The 14,603-nt window shown below is 43.9% G+C and overlaps 1 protein-coding gene across 2 annotated transcripts in view; it reads left to right on the forward strand.

The window, feature by feature from the left end:
* The first annotated feature begins 3,303 nt into the window (after nt 1-3,303).
* The window catches only part of lrrc39 (leucine rich repeat containing 39), a 38,665-nt gene continuing 27,365 nt past the window's right edge, over nt 3,304-14,603 (forward strand). Inside the window, exon 1 of one of the 2 annotated variants that reach the window (XM_043699692.2) lies at nt 3,304-3,793. In XM_043699692.2, the coding sequence (XP_043555627.2) occupies nt 3,560-3,793 (234 nt within the window). In that variant the 5' untranslated portion in view covers nt 3,304-3,559. The remainder of the gene's footprint in view (nt 3,794-14,603) is intronic. The other variant, XM_043699691.2, reaches the window with a different exon arrangement.

The following is a 14,603-nucleotide window of genomic DNA, read 5'->3' on the forward strand; positions in this document are numbered from 1 at the left end:
TTTCATTTGATTAATTCTCTCTGCGTCTTCGGCGAGATGCCGTTGTCTGTCTGCCCACAAGCCACGGAGCATGTTGGCAGTAACAAATCCTTTAACGTTCTTCCTCATAACCCCTTACCATTTAAAAGACAAAATACATTCCTTTCAAAGTAATGATTTGATTGTACTCCGGTTGACATAGTTTTTAAAACGGGGTTGTTTGTAGAAGCCACTCACTATCAAACAAGAAACTAGAGGTGTAAACATTTTGGGATATATTTAAAAGCATGGGAACAGATTTGCATATCACTGAGCCGTGCTGTACAGCGTAGATAGGAGGGCCAGTATGTCAGCAATGTTGCAAATGTGGCTGAGTATCAGCAGTCAGTCAGCGGACAGGGGCAGGTCAACCTGAGGGCAGTGCAGAGGATGGGGGCATGCCCCTCATGTCTTTTTTAGGCTCAGCTCACCAGCAGAGAATTGGGTTTGAGTCTCATGTTGGTTGCCTTCAATTTAGATCTTCATGGGGTGGCACGGTGGCTCAGTGGTTAACAGCTCAGTGTTATCTTACAGCGCCAGGGACTGGGTTCAATTCCAGCCTCAGGCAACTGTCTATGTGGAGTTTGCATATTGTCCCCTTGTCTGCTTGGGTTTCCTCCTACAGTCCAAAATCAATAGAATCCCTACGGTATGGGAACAGGCCATCTGGCCTCAAGTCCACACTGACCCTCCGAAGAGAAACCCACCCAACCCCCCTATTACTCTACATGTACCCCTGACTAATGCACCTAATCTACGCATCCCTGAACACTATGGGTAATTTAGCATAGCCAATTCACCCAACCTGCACATCTTTGGATTGTGGAAGGAAACTGGAACAAGTTAGGTGAATTGGCCATGCTAAATTGCCCATAGAGTTCAGGGATATCGAGATTAGGTGTGTTAGTCAGGGGTAAATGTAGAGTAATAGGTTAGAGGAATTACTCGGGGTTGGTATGGACTTGTTGGGCCAAATTGCCTGTTTCCACACTTTAGGGAATCTATGAATTAAAAAAATCTTTCTCCTCTCTCCTTAAAAATATGACCCCTAGTTTTGAACTCCCCTACCCTACGTAAAGGACCTTTGTCATTCACCTTATTAATGCCTCTCATGACTTTATAAACGTCAATAAGGTCACCCCTCAATCTCCTATTCTGCAGTGAAAAAGGTCCCAGCCTTTCCTGTCTAATTTTATATCTCAAACCATCCATACCTGGCAATGTTCTGGTAATTTTTTTCTGAACCTTCTCCAGTTTAGTAATATTCTTCCTATAACAGGGCGACCAGAACTGCACACAGTCTGATGCATGTCAGTTGACACTGTAAATATCTTGAGTTAGAAACCCGTCTTGAGTAGGTGCTCAGAATGTAGAGCATTAAATTGATCACCTGTTTCACACAGAACCATCCATTCAGTTTCATTGAGAGCGAGCACTGGAAGGGAATGCCAGATACTGCATTGTAAAGGTAGCTGCTGTTTGTACTGCCAGCAGAGATGCATTTTCCACATAGATCTTCTTTCTTGATACATAAATTACAAATGTGTTAGCATGAATCCCACTCTTCTGCTAAAAACCTATCAATTAATGGCCTTGCTCATGTCCCCACTCCAAATTCAAATTGTTCCCCTACTTCTTTAACACCTCTCCCTTCTATAACAATACTGCTCGAAAATCTCTGAGCAAACATTATTATAGCTCACGTTGTAGTTCTTTCCACTCACCTGTTCAATTAATTTTTTTAATTCCACCATCCTTGCCCGGGTGTTCACTTGTAAGGAGTATCTCCTCCCACACACATCGTTCCTCTGACTCACGTTCCCTTCCTTCTCATGAATATATAATATTCTTCGCATCACTCATGAGGTTGCGTTCTCCTGCCCGCAATTGTCAACGTCTCCTTCTCAATAAATTACTTCATTTCTCCGGCTTTCTTTTCCTGTTCATTTGACCTTTCTATTTGCCTGATACAGGTGGCCCTCTTGTACCGGAGTATTGTGCTGGACTTCGCTGAATGATACAGGCCCCAGAACCCCATCTCATGGTGTTTGTACTGGTTCTACTCTGATCTAGTCCATGGCTGTTTTTGCCACAGGAGTTTGCCATTTTCTTCCACGCCATTTTGGTTACGTTATCGACGTCACGACCAACTCGTTAAAGTAAATCTCCATCGTCCTAGAGGACCAGGAAGCTGCTCTCTCACCTACCATGAATTTTCTTTTATTTCAACAATATTCTTTATTCATAAAAGCATCTTTATATACATAGTCACTAAAGCAGTTCTGTTCTGTGCAGTAACATATGGAGAAACAATGGAGTTGGACTGTATCCAACAAAACATTTCTTCCTTGTACAAGACTATAATCACTTAAATTTGAGGTGTTGGGGACCCGATAATTGAACACCCCCCCCCCCCCAACCCATTTAACTTTGGCAGAAAGACTTTAGATGGTGATATTTTCCCACTGCACCTTAGCAACAGCTGTGCCCCAAGCTCTAGTGCATCCCTTAGCACATAGTCCTGGACCTTGGGATATGCTAGTCTGCACATTCAGTGTGTCCCCCGGGGAACAACCTGTAGAGCACAGAGTCCTTCTTCATGAAGCTGTTCAGGACGAGCCTCGACAAAAATCACTGCAGCTTTCTTCAGACTTCCTTTGCAAAGGCACATACCAGGGAGTGTATGACAGTCCATTACCCAGTTCCACTTTGAGGGTAGCTTGTGGTACCGTCAAAGCTTCTCACCGTCATGATATACCAAAGCACACCTCACATGACTGATCAGTCGGCAACAGAGCGCAAATTATTTTTCAATTGTAGTCTCCTGACACCAGTCAACTTAGAATCATAGAGATATATAGCGGGAAACAAAGCCTTAGGTCCAACCCATCCGTGCTGACCGGATATCCCAACCCAATCTAGTCCCACCTGCCAGCACCCCTCCAAACGTCTTTTAAATGTTACAATTGTACCAGCCTCCACCAACTTCTGCCTTGTAAAATCATTATAAAGACATCTAAAAGTTAAAACAAAAAGACCCATTTACGAACGTAGGGCTTTGGATTTCTTCATGACATCTGGTGAACATCTCAAGAAATGCCTCATTAAGCGCTTTGGGGCGGGGTGCAGAAACGGGTTTCTCATTTCTAGTTCTGGTGGAGGCTTTTGTCTGGAGTATACAAACGGGGCGGCTGTGCGGAAAATGGACCTTAAACACTTGGGTGAAACGTTAGAACAGGCCGCAAAACAAAAGCAGTCACTGTGTCTCACCTCCCGGGTTGAAAAGGTCTCTTTATTAAGTCACTGGTTAAATTTAGACTAAGCGTCGCATTTCTCCTCGGGGTCACAACCTAGAGCTGTTCCATTGAAGATCAGACAGGTTCTTCTGGCGGGTTGGGTCAGAGTTAGCCCCGAAATGTTGTGGGGTTAGAGTAGAGGCGTCTCCCAGTCCCGGCTGCGGGTGGTTCCTGCTGCCTACCCCGGGGTTTGTATCAGTCTCTGTGGCCTAAGGAGGTAGATCTGGGGCTATTTCCCTGAAACCATGAGGGCGGTGTCGGTGTGTGGCGGCTCGGTTTGCACAGTGAGAGCACTTTGGGAAGAAAGGATTCAAAAACTGAAGGAAGAACGAGAGAAAGAGAGCGAGCGGTCGAAACGGAAGGCGCCCACTGGGTTAACGATGGTGTGGCAGAACCGAATAAATCTGGCCAGGCTCAAAGAGAAAGTGGTTACCGAAGAGGGGAGAGTTGTGCTGAGGATTGAGAAGGAGGAATGGAAGGTCAGTAAACTTGCGACCAAAGTGATCCCCAGGGACGGGGGGAGAAAAGGGAAAGGAGGGTCACTGCTGGGAAGTGCCTGCTGTTTAAACAGTACAGACAGGTTGGGCCGAATGGCCTGTTCCACTGCTTCTAATATTCTAATAATTGCGAAGAGTGGACACAAAGCTTTTTCACCTCGAAAGAAGGAGGTAGTGGTGCTGGCGGGATGGAATGTCACTGGGCTAGTCATCCAAGGCCCCTGAGTAAAGTTCAATAGGTTTATATCCCGCTGTGGCGGATGGTGAAATTTGACCTCCCTTAATAAAGCTGTTCTGTTGATCATATTAAAATTCTGTTGGGGAAAGGAAATCTGCTGTCCTCCTGCCACCCTTACCTCGTCTGGCCCACATGTAGCTCCAGACCCACAGCACTGTGCTGGACCCAATGGGGTTTTTTTTTCCGTAACACAGTGACGATTAAAATTATAACAAATTGAGTTTCATGATTGGTCAGTGCCAGGAACAAACACTTTATCGAGTCAGTACTCTGTGCTGTAGTCTCCACACCAGTCAGGGCAGTAAGGTGATGATTGGACGGAGACATGCCTATGGATGGAGTCAGGTTCTAATGTCTGATACCAGATGCGCATTACTAATGTCAACAGCACAGATGTCTTGTTGCATTTGCGGTAGGAGGAGATAAACCAAAACAATCCAGCATGATAATGATACCCTGATGAAACAATCACTGAATATAGTGTAAAGTTAGGAATGTGCTCAGTCTACTTCAGGTTGCCGTTTATATATATTTGAGCAGCCGATGATGATGTTATCTCATGGTATAATTTTGTAGCAAATCCCTGCTACCTCACAAAGGCAACAACTTGATCAATCTTTGACAAAGGGTCAGTTAGACTGGAAACGTCAGCTCTTTTCTCTAGTTACAGATGCTGCTAGACCTGCTGAGATTTTCCAGCATTTTCTCTTTTGGTTTCAGATTCCAGCATCCGCAGTAATTTGCTTTTAACTTGACCAATCCTTGTTTTGAATTTAATCATTTACTAACAGGATACTGCTATCGAGCTAGGAAGATGATCTGCCTATCACACAATGAATAATGTGATAGATTATTTTCAGTGCAAATATGATGCCAGGCATATAGGGTGTACATCCCAATGATTTGTGGACTGCATCAAACAATGGCATTCCTCTGATTGGGCAGCATGTTGACCATGCTTACAAAACTCAAAACGTAGTGTACAAGATATGCTTCTGTTATTGGACAACATTTTATTAATTCTAACTGTGTTAAGAATTGTACCAGAAACCAATTTAAAATTATTCAATTTGGCTCACGAGATGATTAATTTACATATGTTGGTATGTATATATATCCACACATACTTCTTTGTAGCCAAAAGGAATGCATCTAGACATTGCACTTTTTTCCTGGAGGAAAGAACAATTGAGACAATCCCTTGTTTTGAATTTTATCAGTGAATTAAGATTGACAGTTAACAGTTCCTGAGGAGTCTTCATGTTAACTGTAGTGCAACTAGTTAGCATTCTCTTCTCGTGTTGTATAAATGGTTGTTTCCTTTTTAATATTTACCATGTTTCAGTCTTGATGACTGCAGGATGAACAGCTTTGATTTTATGTCTCATTTTAATGAATATTCAAGTTTTGTACTGCAAATTAACCATTTGAAGTTTCTCTACCGAAAAACTTAGTGACTGGAATTATAATCTCACTTTCATTACCCTCCCCAAACAAAGCTCATGCCATCACTAAAATTCCTGAAAATCATGGTTTTGCTAAATGGCAGCTGTCAAACAAGCACAGGAGGAAACCTTAGCTGTTTTTCCAATGGTGTTCAATCCATTAGGCCAGATTTTGTGAGCTTTTAAATGTCAATATATCACTGTCTATCCTCATTACGCTTCTAAATCTGATCACAAGTTCAGGATGTTCTACAACTGCAGATTAACATAGAAATTCTGAAATTGAGGTATGCTTCACCAGCATCCCCACCAGTCAGTGATTTTGGAAATCAGTTGCTGTGGTGTGATCTTTCTGTTATCATATCACCATTAGAATCCCTTTTGCAAAAGATTAAACTGAGCCTAACTGGCTCAGATCGCATTGACAGGGAGTGGGTGCTACTGACTGTGATTTAAATTACATGCTTGCTTGTTTTATGTTGGAGTCTTTGGCTCTTCTGGCCCTGGCTCCAGCTTGAATCCACCCATGAACAGTGCGAGGAGGTTAAAGGCTTAGTGCAACTACATTAAAACCATGTCTCCTGATTAACCATAAACTGAAGCCAGAGATCTTGTTGTCTGTCATTATTCATTGACTTGCAGAGTTTGAAGTGGACCTGTCACACTGGGTAGGATTGAGCCTCACCACCATCAATATTACCACCAGGCCCACTAAAGAGCACCCCCTCCACCACCCCCACACCCCATTCTCCACCCATGAAATGCTTTCCCAGGATCCACTGGACAGGAACCGAAGATTCAGGTTGGGAAAGTGAAAGTGGTTTCAGCATTGTCACAGGGGTATGCTCAGTAGTGTTGGGAGAAGGGGATCTGAGCTGTTGATTGGGAGGGGAGTCTGAGTTAATGGTGGGGGGCAGGGTCTGAGCTGTGTCAGTGAGGCAGGGGAGATATGTGTGGGAGAATTGATCTACCTCTGTAAGGGAGGCGGTTGGGTCTGAGCTGTATTGGTGGGAGTGGGTGGGATTAGCTGACCACTATTTTTTGAATTTACCTCAGTGTATCCATTGCATAAATACAATAAAAAATAGTCAAACTGCTGGCTGGACAGAAATTATAAAATGAATCTGAGTTTGTCTTCCATGCTGAGATGTTCACTTTTGAAAGACAGAATGGCACCGCGATTTTCAATGATCACATTCACATCAAAAACCACAAATTACGGTGCACCTGAAGGGGCTTCTGAGATACCTCTGTTAATAGTTTCATTGAAGCACTTTGTATGTATTTTAATCCACTGTTCAGACACATTGAGAGATTTCCAACTTCTTGACCCAAATGCAAAGACAGCACAAGGTGCCCTCTAGGAAATTTTGTAGATACTTTGAAATCAACCAGTTCACAGAAGTTATGACACACCACTGGTGTAGGTGGGACTTTAATCCAGGCCTCCTGGCTCAGAAGTAGGGTCACTACCACTGCACCACAAAGGTCTTGTGGGACATTTTCTAAAGCAGCAGGGACCCATATTTCACCAATTTGAACCGATTACCTACAATGAGTGCTGCAAGTACCAGTGATTAATTGAGAATATTGAATGATTTTGGCAACCTTAAATAACAAGAGATATCATTTTGAATTTGGATAAAGACCCACTTGCAATTATTCCTAATCGCATTGAATTTCCATGGTGAAATGCAGCATTCACCAATTGGGATCAAAGAAGTCACACCAATTGTGATTATTTATTCTCCTGCCTTTCTGGAAAGCTGTCAAAAAGAATTCAATGGCAAAGCGCTCCACATTAAAGTTTTGACTTGGAGGTTCTGGTGTTGGACTGGGGTGAACAAAATTAAAAATCACACAACACCAGGTTATAATCCAGCAGGTTTATTTGGAAGCACTAGCTTTCGTTCCTTCATCAAATGAAGTGCAGGAGCAGCGCTCAAAAAGCTTGGCATTTCAAATAAACCTGTTGGACTGTAAGCTGGTGTCATGTGACTTCTGACTTTGTCCAACTCAGTCCAACGCTGGCATCTCCACATCCAAGAAGAAACAGAGTTAACATTTTGATTCCAACTTGACATATTCAGAATCAAACAAGTCAAACCAGACTTAAAATGTTAACTCTGTTTTTCTGAATTTCTGCAGCATTGTGTGTTTATTAAACTCTCATTCAAATCCAAATATGTGCCATGTACTTTCATATTGAGATTGTAGATCTTTAACAGTGGTAGTTAAAGTGCTGTTTGGAATTAATTAAAAATAAATCCTCATTCCAACAGGTAGTATCATACCATGACCAATTACATTTCTTTCTTTGTGTCAATAAATTAAATTTTAAACTTCTAAAAAAAAGTTCTGTGTAACTGCAATGCAAGATTGTGCAGGTATTTGGGACAGTGTTTTCTACACTTGCAATAGAATTGCAGGTATAAAATGGGAGATGTGTATTTGCATAAGACCTTTCACAACACCAGACATCATGAAGTGCTTTACAGCCCATTAACAACTTTTGACAATGTAGTCATGACACCTGTTCTGAGTTATTTTGCCAATTTACAAACGAGGTTCCCATATAGTAAAAAAAGTATGATGTTCCATGTCCTAAACTGCTTAAAATATACCACCTTTTCATTTTTGTATATGTCTGTGTGATCTTAGCTGCATTCCTTAGCAGTTTAAAGTTTCTTCAGTCTTTTGTCATATTTCAGAGTCCTAATACTGTACTTACAATAAGCCTGTAGCTCTTCTTTGTCTAAAGCTTATGGAAGTAGTGATTTGTAGGAGTTAGGAGTAAAATGCAACGAATGACCCCCTAATAGTTAGAGGGAGATTGAGAAACAAACTTGTAAGGAGTTCTCAGCTATCTGTAAGAATAATAGGGTGGTTATGGTAGGGGATTTTAACTTTCCAAACATAGACTGGGACTGACATAGTGTTAACGGTTTAGATGGAGAGGAATTTGTGAAGTGTGTACAAGCTAATTTTCTGATTCAGTATGTGAATGTACCTACTAGAGAAAGTGCAAAACCTGGTAAAAACAATGACTGCAGATGCCCGAAACCAGATTCTGGATTAGTGGTGCTGGAAGAGCACAGCAGTTCAGGCAGCATCCGAGGAGCAGTAACATCGACGTTTCGGGCAAAAGCCCTTCATCAGGAATACAGGCAGAGAGCCTGAAACGTGGAGAGATAAGTGAGAGGAGGGTGGGGTTGGGGAGAAAGTAGCATAGAGTACAATAGGTGAGTGGGGAAGGGGATGAAGGTGATGGGGGAGGGTGGAGTCGATAGCTGGAAAAGAAGATAGGCAGGTAGGACAAGTCATGGGGACAGTGCTGAGCTGGAAGTTTGGAACTAGGGTGAGGTGGGGGAAGGGGAAATGAGGAAACTGTTGAAGTCCACATTGATGCCCTGGGGTTGAAGTGTTCCAAGGCGGAAGATGAGGCGTTCTTCCTCCAGGCGTCTGGTGGTGAGGGAGTGGCGGTGAAGGAGGCCCAGGACCTCCATGTCCTCAGCAGAGTGGGAGGGAGAGTTGAAATGTTGAGCCACAAGGCGGTGTGGTTGATTGGTGCGGGTGTCCCGGAGATGTTCCCTAAAGCGCTCTGCTAGGAGGCGTCCAGTCTCCCCAATGTAGAGGAGACCGCATCGGGAGCAACGGATACAATAAATGATATTGGTGGATGTGCAAGTAAAACTTTGATGAATGTGGAAGGCTCCTTTAGGGCCTTGGATAGAGGTGAGGGAAGAGGTGTGGGCGCAGGTTTTGCAATTCCTGCGGTGGCAGGGGAAGGTGCCAGGATGGGAGGGTGGGTTGAAGGGGGGCGTGGACCTGACCAGGTAGTCACGGAGGGAACAGTCTTTGCGGAAGGCAGAAAGGGGTGGGGAGGGAAATATATCCCTGGTGGTGGGGTCTGTTTGGAGGTGGCGGAAATGTCGGCGGATGATTTGGTTTATGCGAAGGTTGGTAGGGAGGAAGGTGAGTACCAGCGGCGTTCTGTCCTTGTTACGGTTGAAGGGGTGGGGTCTGAGGGCGGAGGTGCGAGATGTGGACGAGATGCGTTGGAGGGCATCTTCTTTTCCACCTATCCACTCCACCCGTCCCCGACCCCCGACCCCGATCTATCACCTTCATCCCCTCCCCCACTCACTTATTGTACACTATGCTACTTTCTCCCCAACCCCACCCTCCTCTCACTTATTTCTTCACGCTTGAGGCTCTCTGCCTGTATTCCTGATGAAGGGCTTTTGCCTGAAACGTCGATTTTGCTGCTCCTCGGATGCTGCCTGAACTGCTGTGCTCTTCCAGCACCACTAATCCAGAAGGTGCAAAACTTGACCTACTCTCTGGAAATCAGGCAGCACTTTGGGGCCAGCGACCATAATTCTATTAGATTTAAAATAATGATGGAGAAGGATAGACCAGATAGAGTCATAGAGATGTACAGCATGGAAACAGACCCTTCAGTCCAACCCGTCCATGCCGACCAGATATCCCAACCCAATCTAGTCCCACCTGCCAGCGCCCTGCCCATATCCCTCCAAACCCTTCTTATTCATATACCCATCCAAATGCCTCGTAAATGTTGCAATTGTACCAGCCTCCACCACATCCTCTGGCAGCTCATTCCATACACGTACCCTCTGCGTGAAAAAGTTGCCCCTTAGGTCTCTTTTATATCTTTCCCCTCTCACCCTAAACCTATGCCCTCTAGTTCTGGACTCCCCGACCCCAGGGAAAAGACTTTGTCTATTTATCCTATCCATGCCCTTCATAATTTTGTCAACCTCTATAAGGTCACCCCTCAGCCTCTGACGCTCCAGGGAAAACAGCCCCAGCCTGTTCAGCCTCTCCCTGTAGCTCAGATCCTCCAACCCTGGCAACATCCTTGTAAATCTTTTCTGAACCCTTTCAAGTTTCACAACATCTTTCCTATAGGAAGGAGACCAGAATTGCATGCAATATTCCAACAGTGGCCTAACCAATGTCCTGTACAGCTGCAACATGACCTCCCAACTCCTGTACTCAATACTCTGACCAATAAAGGAAAGCATACCAAAAGCCTTCTTCACTATCCTATCTACCTGCGACTCTACTTTCAAGGAGCTATGAACCTGCACTCCAAGGTCTCTTTGTTCAGCAACACTCCCTAGGACCTTACCATTAAGTGTATAAATCCTGCTACGATTTGCTTTCCCAAAATGCAGCACCTCGCATTTATCTGAATTAAACTCCATCTGCCACTTCTCAGCCCATTGGCCCATCTGGTCCAGATCCTGTTGTAATCTGAGGTAACCCTCTTCGCTGTCCACTACACCTCCAAGTTTGGTGTCATCTGCAAACTTACTAACTGTACCTCTTATGCTCGCATCCAAATCATTTATTTAAATGACAAAAAGTAGAGCACCCAGCACCAATCCTTGTGGCACTCCACTAGTCACAGGCCTCCAGTCTGAAAAACAACCCTCCACCACCACCCTCTGTCTTCTACCTTTGAGCCAGTTCTGTATCCAAATGGCTAGTTCTCCCTGTATTCCGTGAGATCTAACCTTGCTAATCAGTCTCCCATGGGGAACCTTATCGAACGCTTTACTGAAGTCCATATAGATCACACCTACTGCTCTGCCCTCATCAATCTTCTTTGTTACTTCTTCAAAAAACTCAATCAAGTTTGTGAGACATGATTTCCCACGCAAAAAGCCATGTTGACGATCCTTAATCAGTCCTTGCCTTTCCAAATACATGTACATCCTGTCCCTCAGGATTCCCTCCAACAACTTGCCCACCACCGAGGTCAAGTTCACCGGTCTATAGTTCCCTGGCTTGTCTTTACTGCCCTGCTTAAACAGTGGCACCACGTTTGCCAACCTCCACTCTTCCGGCACCTCACCGGTGACTATCGATGATACAAATATCTCAGCAAGAGGCCCAGCAATCACTTCTCTAGCTTCCCACTGAGTTCTAGGGTACACCTGATCAGGTCCTGGGACTTATCCACCTTTAACCGTTTCACGACATCCAGCACTTCCTCCTCTGTAATCTGGACATTTTGCAAGATGTCACCATCTATTTCCCTACAGTCTATATCTTCCATATCCTTATCCATAGTAAATACTGATGTAAAATATTCATTTAGTATCTCCCCCATTTTCTGTGGCTCAACACAAAGGCTGCCTTGCTGATCTTTGAGGGGCCCTATTCTCTCCCTAGTTACTCTTTTGTCCTTAATATATTTGTAAAACCCCTTTGGATTCTCCTTAATTGTATTTGCCAAAGCTATCTCATGTCCCCGTTTTGCCCTCCTGATTTCCCTCTTAAGTATACTCCTACTTTCTTTATACTCTTCTAAGGATTCACTCGATCTATCCTGTCTGTACCTGACATATGCTTCCTTCTTTTTCTTAACCAAACCCTCAATTTCTTTAGTCATCCAGCATTCCCTATACCTACCAGCCTTCCCTTTCACCCTGACAGGAATATACTTTCTCTGGATTCTTGTTATCTCACTTCTGAAGGCTTTCCATTTTCCAGCCGTCCCTTTCCTGCGAATATCTGCCCCAATCAGCTTTCGAAAGCTCTTGCCTAATACCATCAAAATTGGCCTTTCTCCAATTTAGAACTTCAACTTTTAGATCATCACTATCTAAAAGTTGAAGTTCTAAATTGGAGAAAGGCCAATTTTGATGGTATTAGGCAAGAACTTTCGAAAGCTGATTGGAGGTAGATGTTTGTAGGTAAAGGGACAGCTGGAAAATGGTAAGCCTTCAGAAATGAGATATCGAGAATCCAGAGAAAGTATATTCCTGTCAGGGTGAAAGGAAAGACTGGTAGGTATAGGGAATGCTGGATGACTAAAGAAATTGAGGGTTTGGTTAAGAGAAAGAAGGAAGTATATGTAAGACATAGACAGGATAGATGGAATGAATCCTTAGAAGAGTATAAAGGCAGGAGGAGTATACTTAGGAGAGAACTCAGGAGGACAAAAAGGGGACATGAGATAGCTTTGGAAAATAGAATTAAGGAGAATCCAAAGAGTTTTTACAAGTACATTAAGGACAACAGGGTAACTAGGGAGAGAATAGGGCCCCTGAAAGATCAGCAAGTCGGCCTTTGTGTGGAGCCACAGAAAATGGGGGAGACACTAAATGAGTATTTTACATCAGTATTTACTGTGGAAAAAGATATGGAAGATAAAGACTGTAGGGAAATAGATGGTGACATCTTGTAAAATGTCCAGATTACAGAGGAAGAAGTGCTGGATGTCTTGAAATGGGTAAAGGTGGATAAGTCCCCAGGACCTGATCAGGTGTACCATAGAACTCTGTGGGAAGCTAGAGAAGTGATTGCTGGGCCGCTTGCTGAGATATTTGTATCATTGATAGTCACAGGTGAGGTGCTGGAAGACTGGAAGTTGGCTAACGTGGTGCCACTGTTTAAGAAGGGTGATAAGGACAAGCCAGGGAACTATAAACCAGCGAGCATGACATCGATCGTGGGCAAGTTGTTGGAGGGAATCCTGAGGGATAGGATGTACAGGTATTTGGAAAGGCAAGGACTGATTAGGGATAGTCATCATGGCTTTGTGCATGGGAAATCATGTCTCACAAACTTGATTGAGTTTTTTGAGGAAGTAACAAAGAAGATTGATGAGGGCGGAGCGGTTGATGTGATCTATATGGACTTCAGTAAGGCGTTCGACAAGGTTCCCCATGGGAGACTGATTAGCAAGGTTAGATCTCACGGAATACAGGGAGAACTAGCCATTTGGATACAGAACTAGCTCAAAGGTAGAAGACAGAGGGTGGTGGTGGAGGGTTGTTTTTCAGACTGGAGGGCTGTGACCAGTGGAGTGCCACAAGGATCGGTGCTGGGTCCTCTACTTTTTGTCATTTACATAAATGATTTGGGTACGAGTATAAGAGGTACAGTTAGTAAGTTTGCAGATGACACCAAAATTGGAGGTGTAGTGGACAGCGAAGAGGGTTACCTCAGATTACAACAGGATCTGGACCAGATGGGCCAATGGGCGAGAAGTGGCAGATGGAGTTTACTTCAGATAACTGCGAGGTGCTGCATTTTGGGAAAGCAAATTTTAGCAGGACTTATACGCTTAGTGATAAGGTCCTAGGGAGTGTTGCTGAACAAAGAGACCTTGGAGTGCAGGTTCATAGTTCCTTGAAAGTGGAGTCGCAGGTAGATAGGATAGTGAAAAAGATCAGAGTATTGAGTACAGGAGTTGGGAGGTCATGTTGCGGCTGTACAGGACATTGGTTAGGCCACTGTTGGAATATTGCTTGCAATTCTGGTCTCCTTCCTATCAGAAAGATGTTGTGAAACTTGAAAGGGTTCAGAAAAGATTTACAAGGATGTTGCCAGGGTTGGAGAATTTGAGCTATAGGGAGAGGCTGAACAGGCTGGGGCTGTTTTCCCTGGAGCGTCGGAGGCTGAGGGGGGATCTTATAGAGGTTTACAAAATTATGAGGGGCATGGATAGGATAAATAGACAAAGTCTTTTCCCTGGGGTCGGGGAGTCCAGAACTAGAGGGCATAGGTTTAGCGCGAGATGGGAAAGATATAAAAGAGACTTTTGGGGCAACGTTTTTACGCAGAGGGTGGTACGTGTTTGGAATGAGCTGCCAGAGGATGTGGTGGAGGCTGGTACAATTGCAACATTTACGAGGCATTTGGATGGGTATATGAATAGGAAGGGTTTGGAGGGATGTGGGCCAGGTGCTGGCAGGTGGGACTAGATTGGGTTGGGATATCTGGTCAGCATGGATGGGTTGGACCGAAGAGTCTGTTTCTACGCTGTACATGTCTGTGACTATGACTCTACATCCTGTTAATTTGTTAATCACTCTGCCACATCTTGAATCAGTGAGTCATGCTTCACTTCAAAGTTTCTACTTGTACTATTCTTGAATGTATACATAAGTGCCCAATGTTATTTTGACTCTGATTCTTGCTTTCCTTTTTCATTTGATTGCTGCCACATTTTGAGATAGTTCAAGTGTAATATAGTGGCACTTAGTTTGTTACAGTTATGCGAGCAGAACATGATTAATTCATAAATTTTACTGCAGTGGTTTCTAACATTTTACTTTATTCCTCA

The sequence above is a fragment of the Chiloscyllium plagiosum genome, unplaced genomic scaffold, assembly GCF_037043375.1.
Source record: "Chiloscyllium plagiosum isolate Xiang-an unplaced genomic scaffold, Cpla_swu_hap1 HiC_scaffold_9, whole genome shotgun sequence".
Classification (NCBI taxonomy): domain Eukaryota; kingdom Metazoa; phylum Chordata; class Chondrichthyes; order Orectolobiformes; family Hemiscylliidae; genus Chiloscyllium; species Chiloscyllium plagiosum.